The sequence below is a fragment of the Pseudopodoces humilis genome, chromosome 2, assembly GCF_049639895.1.
Source record: "Pseudopodoces humilis isolate 2021_Gansu_Grassland_sample_001 chromosome 2, ASM4963989v1, whole genome shotgun sequence".
Lineage (NCBI taxonomy): Eukaryota > Metazoa > Chordata > Aves > Passeriformes > Paridae > Pseudopodoces > Pseudopodoces humilis.
Genome location: NC_142201.1, coordinates 102865334 through 102878879, shown reverse-complemented (window position 1 = coordinate 102878879; position 13546 = coordinate 102865334). Strand labels below are relative to the sequence as shown.

At 46.9% G+C, this 13546-nt stretch overlaps 1 protein-coding gene across 2 annotated transcripts in view; it reads right to left on the bottom strand.

Moving 5' to 3' along the window:
• CLPB (ClpB family mitochondrial disaggregase) overlaps positions 1-13546 on the bottom strand; it is a 73962-nt gene that overhangs the window by 7879 nt on the left and 52537 nt on the right. Inside the window, exons 8-10 of one of the 2 annotated variants that reach the window (XM_005524138.3) lie at positions 7280-7357; positions 5002-5057; positions 1503-1547 (exon numbers count right to left, since the gene is read on the bottom strand). In XM_005524138.3, coding sequence (XP_005524195.3) covers positions 1503-1547; positions 5002-5057; positions 7280-7357 — 179 coding nt within the window. The remainder of the gene's footprint in view (positions 1-1502; positions 1548-5001; positions 5058-7279; positions 7358-13546) is intronic. The other variant, XM_014253517.2, reaches the window with a different exon arrangement.

The following is a 13546-nucleotide window of genomic DNA, read 5'->3' as shown; positions in this document are numbered from 1 at the left end:
CAGGTGGTTCTGGTTCAGAATCAAAGCCACAAGTAAGCTTTGTGGGAAGAGGCCTCAAATAAAACACTTTTCCTGTGTCATCACTTCTTGACACGGTGATTTTTAAAAAATGTCTAGAAATTTAGAAGGCTATAAAGAATAGTATTTCTGCCAACTGGAAAGTTTTAGCAAAATGACAATTTTTGACACATAGCTTGGTGCATCTTACATCTACCCATAGCTGAGTGTCATCCAAAGTCAGTCTGTTATCACAGAATCATGGAATGGTTTGGGTTGGAAGGAACAATGTAGTGCCAGCCCTGCTGCCATACACAGGGACACATTCCACTGCACCAGGTTGCTTCAAGCCCCATTCAATCTGGCCTTGAACACTTCCAAGGATGGGGCAGCCACAGCTTCACTGAGCAACCTGTCCTGGTGTTCTACCACTCTCATTGCTAGGACCTTGCTGCTTTCTGGGGAGACAGAGCCCTCCAAAGGGATTTAGGACTCCCTCAGCTCCAGGGATAACCTTGGCAAGGATCGCAGAAAACTTGGCACCTTGGACCTCCCGTGGCACAAGAGCTGGGCAGAAGTTGTGATGGGAGGGCTGGACTTGGCACCACTGTCCTGTATTCTGCTGGATTCTGGCTGAGGCAATGATCCCACACTGGACTTAGCGAAGTTCTGGGGATAATGGCTTGGGGTAAGCTGTGCCTGCGGATTTTGATGCACAGGATGATACTCTGGATTCCACCATCTCTTCTCAGCTGCTCTCTCCCCAAGGGCTGACCCCACCCCAAGGGAACTCACAGCACTGGACACATATTGTTAAAGTTTTCCTTGCTCCTTGGTCTCTGTTCCTAATTTGCCTCAATGCCTTGGTTCCAGCCAGGAACAGGGTTAATTTTTGCAGTAGCTAGGAGAAGCAAGGCTTGGACCTAGAGGATATTCTATTTTATGTAATTGCTGGGAGCAGAGGGAAAGGAGTCTCTTCTGGGGAGAATGGGTTCCTTCTGCTCAAATAAGAGTGGCAGAAGGATGTGGAGTAACATGAAGTAGCTGGTTCTGAGCTGGAGGGTGTGACTGGGGGATCCTGGCTGTGGCTGGGTTGGGCCAGTGAGCATTTTGCATGTGAATCAGTCTCTCCTTTTTTTACATACTTTTGATATCAATATTGTTGCTTGTTTGTTTTCTTATCTCATTTCTGTTTCCAGAAAGCCTTTACCTTTTGAGCCTCCAGTTCTCTCCAGCCCATTGCTGTGGGGAGGGATTAGGGGAGGTGGGGAGTGAGTGAGTGGCTCCTGGTTTGGAGTGTCTCAGTAGAAGGACTAAATTGGGGAGTACCAATTTACTGAACCACGACACTCAATTAAAGTTGCTTTCTGGCAATTTACTTGCAATTTAATGCACAACCTGGAGCAACTCCTGTTGTTCTGCTGTGCTCCCACCCTGACACACTGAAATGCCCATTTTTTCTGGATTATATTTGAAGTTGCTCCCTTCAGAGCCCATTTACTGACCTCATGCCTCTCCTGGAACTCCGACATGTCTAGTCTGATGAAACCCTGCAAGAGACTTAGGATGAGATTTGATCAATCTGCTCACTGCCAGAGCTGGAACAGTACTGACAGCACTGAAATTTCCTAAATAAAATTGATATTTTTGTGGTTCAGCTTTTTAAAAATCAATCAAAAGAAGAATGCAACACTCCTCCACAAAAATCTAGCAAAAATCATAAAGCTGAGGTGAACTAGGCTTGTAGTGATCACCTGAAACAGAGAACAGTGTTAGAGAATTTATAGCTTCCACCCAAGTTTCCACTTTGCATATGAAAAGCTGATGATTCACTGCAGGTCCTGAATGTTGTGATCACGGAGCTGTAATCCACATCCTAGATGGGAAAGGAAAAGAAGGGAAGGAGAGGGAAGGGGAAGGAAAAGGAATATTTCAGTTGGAAAGGACCTACAGTGATCCTCTCATCCAGCTGAGCAAGAAGAAGCCACACCTGAACTTGTCAGCATCATCCTGGACATATGTACATGGCACACACATGGACACCCTCACATGGGGATCCGAGAATCAGAGAACAGAATCACTGAACCGTTTGGGTTGGAAAAGCCCTCTGAGACAAAAGAGCCCCCTCAGCACTGCCAAGCCCACCACTAACCCATTTCCCCAAGGGCCACATCCACATGTGTTAAAATCTCTTCAGGATGGGGACTCCACCACTGCCCTGGACAGCCTTTTCCAGAGCTGAACAGAAAAAAAAAATCCCTAATATCCAACCTGAACCTCCCTTGCTGCAATTTGAGGAATTTTCCTCTAGTCCTGTCATTTGTTACCTGGGAAAATAATGTAATCAGAGAATGGTTTGGGTTGGAAGGGACCTTGAGGACTATCCCATTCCAACCCCCCTGCCATGGGCAGGGACACCTTCTACAAGACCAAGTTGCTCCAAGCCCCATTCAACCTGGTTTTGAACACTTTCAGGGATGTGACAGCCACAGGTTCTCTGGGCAAAATATTCCCAGGCAATAATTTCCCTGAAAGTTATTTAAATATCTACAAACTGCCCAAGACAAAGCGAGATGGAAGAAATTAACTCTGTCTTTCAGATGAAAGGGGGACAGTTCCAGGTTTTCCCTTCTTAATCCATTAGTTCCTGTGAATTGCTGCCCCTCATCAGAGCCTGTGGGAGGTATGACCCCCTCTCATCCCTCATTAGGGAACCAATGGCTGAGCTGGTTCATTACTAGTAAATCCCAGATTCCTGCTGCTATCAAATTAACACAACACTCAGGGTTTAACTGATTTCCCCATTGGATGTCTGGCCATGGAGTAGTTCCACGTGTGGGATTAGGGATGAAGATGCATGAGATCCAGCATTTATGGCTTCTGGAAAGCATTTATAGGGGCATGAGGAAAAGAAACCAGAATAGCTATTTTTATAGCATTGGTTCCAGTTGGTCTTCTTTCTACACATATCACTGCATTGTGTGTCCATTCACTGCTGGAGGATGTGGGAAAGAGGGATTCATCTACACATAGCTCTGCTTGTCTTTCCTTCTTTTCCCTGGCTTCTCGTGGGAGAGAGTTAAGTACCTCTTACAGGTCAGCAGAGACTTAAATGTAAAACATGGAAGAAAATGTAATGTAACAGATTGGAATGGAATGGAATGGAATGGATTTGACTGAAATTGAATAGAATTTTGGAATGGAATAGAACAGAATAGAATACATTGCAATTGAATGTATTGAAATAATTGAAATTTAATAGAATAGACAGAAAGGAATAGAATGGATTGGAATGAAACAGAAAGAACAGAACAGATTAAGAATGAATGGGAGGGGAGGGGAGGGGAGGTGAGAGGGGAGGGGAGGGCAGGTGAGAGGGGAGGGGAGGTGAGAGGGGAGGGGAGGGAAGGGAAGGGAAGGGGAGGGAAGGGAAGGGAAGGGAAGGGAAGGGAAGGGAAGGGAAGGGAAGGGAAGGGAAGGGAAGGGAAGGGAAGGGAAGGGAAGGGAAGGGAAGGGAAGGGAAGGGAAGGGAAGGGAAAGGGAAGGGAAGGGAAGGGAAGGGAAGGGAAGGGAAGGGAAGGGAAGGGAAGGGAAGGGAAGGGAAGGGAAGGGAAGGGAAGGGAAGGGAAGGGAAGGGAAGGGAAGGGAAGGGAAGGGAAGGGAAGGGAAGGGAAGGGAAGGGAAGGGAAGGGAAGGGAAGGGAAGGGAAGGGAAGGGAAGGGAAGGGAACGGAAGGGAAGGGAAGGGAAGGGAAGGGAAGGGAAGGGAAGGGAAGGGAAGGGAAGAGGAGACTCGAGGAGAGGAGACTCGAGGAGACTCGAGGAGACTCGAGGAGAGGAGACTCGAGGAGACTCGAGGAGACTCGAGGAGACTCGAGGAGAGGAGAGAAGAGGAGAGGAGAGGAGAGAAGAGGAGAGAAACCCCAGACAGCACTGACAGCAGTCTTGCAAAGCCACCACTCCATGAAATAATTCCAACCCATCTTCTCTAAAAATCTGACCACTGGGTAACAAACTAAATAATTCAAACTGCTTCTGGATACCAGCACTTAAAACTCTGAGCAGGAAATCAATGTTGCAACGCTACAGTTCATACTGGCAGGATGTAACAAGTGGTGGAGCTGGGGACATGGAAAACAGATTTCTGGAATTTTATCCTTCTAGCAATTTACAGTGATAATAGTAATAGAGGCAAAAAAATATGTTCACAACACAGGATGTCAAAATGAGCAAAATTCAACAGCGAGCACAAATGTTACATCCATTTAAATTTTTACAATTCAAATATTCTGGTGACATAGATAGGAGTATAAACAGTGTCCTGGGCTGATCCCACAGTGTGGGCAGCAGGGTGAAGTGGGGATTTTGCCCCTCTGCTCTGCTCAGGGAAGACCCCACCTGCAGAGCTGTCCCCAGGTCTGAGGTCCAACATCAAAGAGATGTGGAGTTGTTGAAGTGAGTCCAGAGGAGGCCAGGAAGATGCTCCAAGAGCCGGAGCCCCTCTGCTCTGGAGAGAGGCTGGGAGAATTGGGGATATTCAGCCTGGAGAAGCGATGGCTCCCAGAAGATCTTAGAGGTCCTTCCAGTGCCTAAGGGGCTCAAGAGAAGGGTATGGAGTGACAGGACAGGGGGGAACAGCTTCCTACTGACAGAGGGCAGAGTAAGATTGAAAAAATTATCTGCTGTGAGGGCAGTGTGGCCCTGGCACACACTGCCTAGAGAAGCTGTGTCTGCCCCATCCCTGCAAGTGTTCAAGGCTAGGTTGGATGTGGCTTGGAGCAACCTGGTCTAGTGAAAAGTACCCCTGCACTTGACAGGAGGGGTGGAACTGGATGAGCTTAAAAGGCCCTTCCAACCCAGGCCTTTCTGTGACTCCATGGCCTTCACAGGTCCCTCTCAGTGCAGAAGAAGCACTGTCTCAGGGCAGCACAGCCATGCAATGAACCCCCTGATGACCCTCCCCGAACCCCTGTACTGCCAGCAGAATGCTGGGATGAGCTATTACCTTTTTGATGTCCTTATGGATGTACTTGGCTGTTTGCTTGGCCAGCTCCGTTTTACCTGTTCCGGAGAGGGAAAGGAAAAGCTTGCATTAAACCAGGTCTGTCCATCTTCTGTCTGTTCATCAGCTCTGCTAACACCAGAGCTGGAACTTCCTGCAACCAATACATGTGGGAAGTGGGTACTGCTGCTTTATCTCCAGGATCACACTCACTGGGGTTCCCAGCCTGGGCAAGGTGAACAGATGCATTGGAATAGTGGCATCTCTGCATTGGCTCCTTCAGCTTTAATTGATTCTCATATGATGGGAACAAAGCTCTTGATTTTTTCCACAAAAAGATGTGGATAGATCAGAGTTTTGCTATATTGGATGGATCAGATTTTTGCTATATTTACCCTTGATATTCCAAGTTCCTTGTGCAATGCCTTGTAATCTCCAAATAAGGAATTTCAAGGAAATGGGGCGTTTTTTCTTTGCTTTATATAAGATGATGGTCAAAAAAATCTGGGATTAGGATCTATCAGTAAGGGAGCAAATCCATCCTGATGAGGGTGAATACGTGCACCAGCTCATGACAGGCCATTCCCAGCCCATCCACCTGGGGAAAAACTTCCATTAAAGAGGCAGTTTTACTATAGTGTGGGTGCCAGAAAACTTCTCTTCCCTGCTGCTACCCCCCAGCACGACACTGCCACCTCTGTCAGGTTGGTCAGGGGAAGGATTGCGCTGATTCTGGCTCCTGGGGTGACCAGCAAAGTTGAGGTGAAGCCTGTCACTTTCCCAGAGGATGGATGCTCTGAGGGTTCACACTTGTCCCTCGCACACCTGTCAGCAGTGCACTGCACATGGATCCCTGTGGGATTTACTTGCACACTGAAAAATCAATGAGCAGGGACAGAATTAACTGTTCTGAAGAAAAAACCCATGTGTTTTTAAAAGGAAATTAGGTTAAAAAGTACATTCTTACTGGAGTATTGTACATCTGTCCACAGCTGTATTTCAGGGACAATAGATCTGGTGGGTCAGATCAGCAAATCACCAAAAAAAGAGCTACAAATACAGGAATTCATGGGATGTGCTCTGCTCCACCTGAGAAATCTCTGTCAAAACTTCGCATTTGATTTCAGTTTGAGTTTTGCTGACTTTACATGATGCTGGATCAGGGCTCCTAAAGTGTAAGAATGCAAGAACCTATGTTTCTTATAAAAAAGAAAGAAGAAGGGGAAGGGGAAGGGGAAGGGGAAGGGGAAGGGGAAGGGGAAGGGGAAGGGGAAGGGAAAGGGAAAGGGAAAGGAAAAGGGAAAGGGAAAGGGAAAGGGAAAGGGAAAGGAAAAGGAAAAGGAAAAGGAAAAGGAAAAGGAAAAGGAAAAGGGAAAGGAAAAGGAAAAGGAAAAGGAAAAGGAAAAGGAAAAGGAAAAGGAAAAGGAAAAGGAAAAGGAAAAGGAAAAGGAAAAGGAAAAGGAAAAGGAAAAGGAAAAGGAAACCCCCCATGAAAGGCCATGGTATTGGAAGGGCCAACAATTTACATCCCTGAGTCTTCAGGTCTGCTGTAGCAGGACAAAGAAGTACCAAAAATATTTTATCCTGGTTTTATACAGCTTTATAGCAACTTATTTGGAGTTAATGCTTGGCCTGGCACTGTTCTGTGGCAGGAGCTTGGTCTCACCTGTGCCCCTTTAACCCTTCCAGCACTGGAGACCAGCCCTTTGGGAGGCAGTGGAGGCAGGAGAAGCCCTGAGGTTGTTCCAAATGTCACAGATCAGTTACTTTGAAGCTGTTTTGTTGTGTTTTTTCCCACAACTAAAAGTCATTTGGACTATTTCATGAACTGATCAGCTGTCATGTGGCATTTGATTGGGCTGGAGGACAAATCTTATCGGTGTCAATAAAATCCTGTCATTCCAAAGCAATCTGTGCCCACAGGAGCAGACAAGCAGAGATTCAGTTTGCAGGCAGCAAATTTCCACTATTATCCCACCATTCCCACTGGAATAGAGGGGTTTTCACTTGAAAATGGTTAAAGTAATACTTTTACTCTGCAAACTGTCCCTTTTTGAGACTTGGAGCAGGGGTGTCCTCTGGAATAACTCAGCACGAGGCTGGATGTGGCTGTGTGTGCTGGTGTCCAGCTGTGGTCACCCTGCTGGATGATGGGTGACTCACTGATAGATGACAGTGTGTTTAGCTGGTATTTTGTTCAGACCCTGCAGCCCTGCAACAGCTTCCACCCCCTCTCCTCAGGGCTCTCCGTCCCCCTCCGTCACCACAACCCAAATGTTACCTATTCCAGATGATCCCAAGAAAAGAAACACCAGCGGGTGCTCCTCATCATACCAGCCATTTTCCTTCCTCCGAATAGCTGCATTTGAAGACAATGAAAACAAAAAAGAGGGGGGGAAGCATATAAATCAATGCCACAAAGCAAGTGTAATTATCACTAAGTATACGCTATGTTTTACTGCTCTCTACCCACTCCCAGTCCTCCCTGCCATTAGTGCTCTCTAATTTGATTAGCCAGTCAAGGCCCCAGAGACACCTAATAAGGTTAGCATGGATTTGGAAAGCTGCCCAGAGCAGATTTCGGATAAAGTTTTCCAGGATGTGCACTCAGCGTTGCCAGGGAGACGGCAGACGGGGGGGACAAGGATGGATGGATGGACAGAGGGACGGAGAGGCACTCTGCCTCGCCAGCTCCCAAGTGCAACCTTTCTGTGAGGAAAAAACAGCAGTTTTGAAGAGGCTTATAGGTTATTTCTGGCATGGAATGGGAAGAGGGAGGTGGCTGAAGGTCACAAACACTCTGAATTGGTGCAAAGATTGGGAGAAGTGTGGTGATTATCTCAGTGCCTCTCTAGACAGCAGCATCCAAGTGCATCCTGGGTGGAATACCAGTGGAAAATTTTACAAAAGGCAAGAGCCCTGATTCCCTCCCAAACTCCTGTCTGACCAACACAGTCCTTTCTCAGGACAGACACGGATCTGCTGCGCAGAGTGGGTGATGGCTCCTACCCCCATAGGTGCCCACAGCTTCCCAAGGTGCTCTTCAGCCCCCCAGAGCAGCCTCAGCCTCTGTGAGTGTGCTCACCAAACCAGTAACATCACTGCACTGGGCTTATTTTTAGGAGGAGGAACTGCTTTTGAGGTCAAAAGATCAAATCTCATCTTCTGCTGGCTGGATCTGGTCTCTGGAACACAGAAGTGATTCCCCTGGATCAGACCAACTTCTAGTTCAACGTGAGAGATTAACTGACATTCCAGCCTTTCTGCTTTATCCGCAGTATTTCAATCCAGCCTGTATTACAGCTCTTACACAGAGTTAATCCTTCCCTATGAAATCTTGTAAGGTGTTTTGTAAGAGTGAACATGCACTGTACAGACTCAGGACCCCTCAGACCCAGCAAGATCTCATGACTGGTGCACAGCACTCCCAGATCCTGCCAACCCCAAAATGTGGCACATTAGGCAGCAGTGGATAAAAATGGCAAGATGTCCAAGAATTGTAGCTGACAGGAATTTGAAGGTAGCAGGGGAAAGCAGCAGCATTGGAGGTGGGACAAGCAGCAGGAAAATGCTGGGAGAGCTGTGACTTAAAGCTCTTGGAATGCTGCTGCACACAGGCATGGCAAAGCTTGGCCTCTGCTGCCTTTCAGTGGTGTCCACAGCAAAAGCAGGAATAAAGCCAAGAAAAAATAAATCCACTTCTCTTTGTGACCCTTCTCTTTTGTCACCCTCATCTCCTTCTGGCCACTATCCTGGGTCTCAGCCTCTGTCCTTGTGCCTCAGTCCTGTGTCTCCCTTGAACAAGGCACTGGCTGGCTCTGTGGGGAGCTGTGGGTTTGTTTTCTTCCCTGAGCTGTCAGGAGACCAAGACAGTGGCTTTTAAAATTGCAGAATTCTTAAATTCAGTCTCAAAGTCCAGTCCATAAAACCCTTTTCTTGATGGGGTACAGTAAATAGAAAACACCTAAGAAAAGGCATCCTAGGCATGGCATGCTAAGAGTTCTTCCTGCAGGGGAGAGCAAACTGACATGGGAAATATATGGTGCCATTTTGCACTGAAAAAGATTTGTATATAAAAATATTTAAACAATATTTCCATTTTGCATATAAAAATAAATGGAATGTCACAGCCTACAGCCTGACACATAAAGGCTGCCTGTGCCAGCAGGCACACACTGGGAAGATGTTAAACAGCAGTAGCTCAAGTGAGATATTCCAGCAGCTGGAGTGTATACATGCATGGAGGGGTCTCATGGCAATTTGGAGCTGCAAGACCTGTATGAAACTGAGCTCCTCAGAGTCCATGCTTGTATTCCAGGAGACCCAGGTAGCATGGGAGCCAGCAGATCCAGTGAGGATTAGGAAAACAAGAGCAAAGCCTTACTGCAAGAACAAATCAATGAGCTGAGGTTAATGATGAGGGGTATGAGGAGTGACCTGACCAGAGTCATTAAGGATCTCCCCAAGAAGGCACTGAACTTGCTCAGCTACAGAGAAAATGAAGGTGCTCCAGGGGCTGAAGCAAGAGGATCAAACTACAAATAAAGCAGAACAGTTTTAATAACGAGGGTGATTAACCACTGCAGCCACTTAGGAAGAGAGTGGGACTGAATTCCTAATCCCTGTAAAGTCTTCAGGAAAAGCCAGAAGGGCTTCCCAAAAGGCAGAGGTAGCTTAGGACGAAGATAAATGACTGCATCGCTGTCTGAGTATCAGAAAAATCCCCAATTTAACCTTAAATCCAAGGCATGCAGAATCATGTAATTGTAGAAGGATGTGGGTTGGAAGGGATCATCAGTTCCAACCCGTTCAGAAATGGAACTGAGTGCTGGGATTGTGCATTTAGTGGGAGCTGGACCTCAGCGGTGCAAGAACTTGCCATTCTGTGCCCAGACACAGGCAGATGCATTACCTGTTCTCCTGGCCATGCCAATGAGTCCTGACTCCTGCCAAGGCTTAATTATCTTGGGAACAAGCCCAGATGCAGCACTGGCTGGTGCCTGACTACGTTTCACCCTGCCTGGGCATATCATCACGACAGACCAGCTTGACTGCAGCCAGCAATCTGGTTCTGTTCAAAGTCCTGGGCAAAGCCTGGTGGGAATCCTGTCCTACCCTTCAGCTGCTCACTGGCCATGTCATCCCTGGAAACAGCCACCACAGGAGATGAAGAGGAGAAAATGCTCTGCCACTGGCAGGGAGGTGCAGAGAAGAGTCTGCTGCATCTCTGTGTGCCCTTCCCTTGTTGCACATGTTCCTTCTCAACCCTTTACTGCAGTGAACACGTGGGGTGGGGAAATTTCATAAAAATTTATGGGGACTAACACAACTGCTGATAATTCCTGCAACTATCTCAGCTAAAATAACAATGGTAATAAAAGTAATAAACTTCTGCTTTGGTGCATGGAGTCACCACTCACAGGGTCAAGAACATTCAGGGTCCAAAGACAGTGGGGTTAAGTGCTGCCTTCTTCCCCTTCCCTCTGCAGCAGGATGCCAGAGTTCATGGATAAATACTCAAAGCAACTCCAGGGATATAAAGCACCCCTTAAAAAACTACCACAAAGTTAGAGCTTGAGATTCAGCACGTGATCTCTGTCGAAAGATGATAAGCATCATATTTAGGAAGAAATTCTTCCCTATGAGGCTAGTGAGGCAATGGCACAGGTTGCCTAGGGAAGTTGTGCCTGGAAGACCAGGCTGGAGCAACCTGGTCTAGTGGAAGGTGTCCTGTCCACATTAGGGGGATTGGAATGAGATGGGCTTTAAGGTCTCTTCTAACCCAAACTGTTCCATGCTCTCTAGTCAGCAGGTTAGTCAGATCAACAGAGTGATAAGGTGTCAATGCTTTTCTACAAGCAGCCTTAAAATGATGAGCTATTCCAGCACACAGCACTCTTAAGGTTTGGAAAAACTTAAAAAATCTGGATATCCCTAAGGAAGAGACACCACTCCCTAGGTTCCACCACTGGTGCTGGAAGAAGCTCTCTCAGGCTGTCCAGTGCAGTGTTCAGCTTCAGCAGTAGGAACAGAAGCCCCATCCCAGGCCAGAGCAGAACATCAGTGCCAGTTCCAAGGATGAAAATTTCAGCTAAGAAAGCCAGAGAAATACTCTTCTCCTTGGAGTTTGCACTCCCAAAGCAGCTGCTGGCCATGCTGACCGCTCTTCATTGTCACCCAAGCATGAAATCCATGCTCTGCCTCTGGGAAAGCTGCCCCCTTCCTTCCTCCTGGCAGAAATGAATAAATAAATAAATAAATACCAGGAGGGAGGTCACACTGCTGTGCTGAAATCTCATTATGACATTCAGCCCCAATGTCCAAAACAAGAGCCTGATGGTGATGACGCTGGGGCCTTCTTCTGCAGAGCTGTTTCTGACATTGCTGCCGTGCTCTTGCTTTATTTTGTCCATCTGTAACGGTGTGACTGCAGCCCTGTGTCTCCAAGAGGCCCTTCAGCCCGCTATTGAACTGATAAATTCACTGTATTACTTTACACAAATCAATACCCCAGCAGTTATCAGCACTTGATGTGACTGAAATTGGTTTCAGCCAATTTGTGAGTGTAATAAATGTCCATTTATCAAATCAATTCATTCTGTGGGGCTCCTCGGCCCATCCGGGTTTGGGGTACTGCAGGGTGAAGGCTCTGGGGCCAAACCCACTGTGGGATCATTGCCTCCATCCAAATTCTGCATTGATGCTCCAGGGTCTGCAGCATTCCCAAAGAAGCTCCTTTCCAGCCCTGCTGCTGCTGGCTAAGGATTATGGAACCCCAAATTAGACCAACGCCATGTCCTTGCAAAGTTTCACCTGACCGACAGGCAGCAACACACATCAAACAACAGCCCTCATAAAGGATCCTATATTGGCCAAAATAACCCCAGTTTCCTTTGAACCAGAGCAGAATGATAGTCCTGCTCATCCATTTTCCTACAGTTTTGAAACACTGACTGATTTCAACATTATAGCTGCTCAAAATTGGGAATTTTATCATTAAAACATAGATTTTTCTGTACTACCCTTTCTTCAAAATCTCTGAAAAATAAACACTTTTCCTTCCTTGCTCCTTATTCAGCTTCAGGAAGAGCTGTAATAGACTGCTTCAACCCTCAAGATTTATTCCCCCTGAAAGGGGGAAGTGGCAGGTTTGAACCACCCTACTTCTAAGTGAGCACTGACCAGCAAACATTGCATATCCATATAAAAAAGGTATTCTTTACCTGCCATAATATTTAGGATATTACACCAGAAACCGAATACACATACATATATATTTGGGAAAAATGACTCCTTTAGCTTATAACCTCAGAGAGGAGATGTTGCTGATCCCCTCTGCCTCCACATCTTCCAGTGAAAAGGAAAAGCAGCCCTAACCAGCTCCAGAGCACAGACATTTAATGGAAGTGCCTGGAAACACAACACTAAGCCTTTTAGCTGCTCATTTGTATGTACCAGTTAGAGAATCCCAGCAGTTCCTGAGATGGCAGAAATGACCTGCTTGTTTCTGATGTCAGGAGATGGAATATTTAATGGGGATTTTGTTAAGATGAACTGAATATCTAAACCTGTCGAGGGGAATGGCCAAGCTGCCTCCCACCATCACCCAGTCAGTCACTGGTAGAAACCTTGTATGCTGGGAGATGCCCAGTTACCATCAGTTAACCATCATCCACCTTCTCCCAGTCCTGTCCTGTTCCACATAGCAGAAAAGAGTGCTGCAGGGCTTCAATATATCCTATGGAGGCAATGGGGAAGGATTTTCCCTATGTGGCAGCGATGCCAGGCTGTGGGGGCTGTGCCTGCAGTGGGCTCCCCACCAGCACTCCTGGTGCATCCCCTTGCAGGGGGTTGCTGGGATAACAGCTGGACTTGGTGATCTTAGAGGGTTTTCCTGAATGATTCCACAATTCTGTGATTCCATTCTATCCCCATCACTCCAGACCTTGTGCTTCTAACCCCAGATCACACGTTCCCTTTGTATTCCTGGCTAAGCCCCTCTGGAGACTGTTTGGATCATGCACCGAGTGACGGATTAAATCCAATTATTCAATTAAGGCACCAGTTATAAATTAAACATATCAGCCAGGCTCGGTGGCTCTGAAGATGTGGCATGTGGCAGATCTGCTCACCAGCAAATGGCAGTGGCAAGGGCAGAGTGGAGGGATGTAGGGACTACAAAGCAGCAGGAAAACCAGCTGGGCACAAAATAAATAGCAAAGATAGAGAGGAAGTGCTTGAGAGAGAAAGTCCTGCCTCAAAATTCATCCTTCTGGACAGAAAACTAAAAGAAAAGAAAATGAAAAGAAAAACCAGGCAGAAGGGAAGGGAGGAGGGGACAGAGTCTCCCACTATCTTTTGGTCCAATATCCCGAGGCTGCAGGGGTATCAAGCACATTCCCTATAATTCAATAAGAAAAACCTCCATAAAGGCAAGGACGTTAATGCGCAGAAACGCCACCTGTGTCAGGAACAGGCACTGACCATTAATCACAGCTCCCCAATTAGCCAGGGCTGCTGCCCCCAGGCACAGCCGCCCTCTGAACAC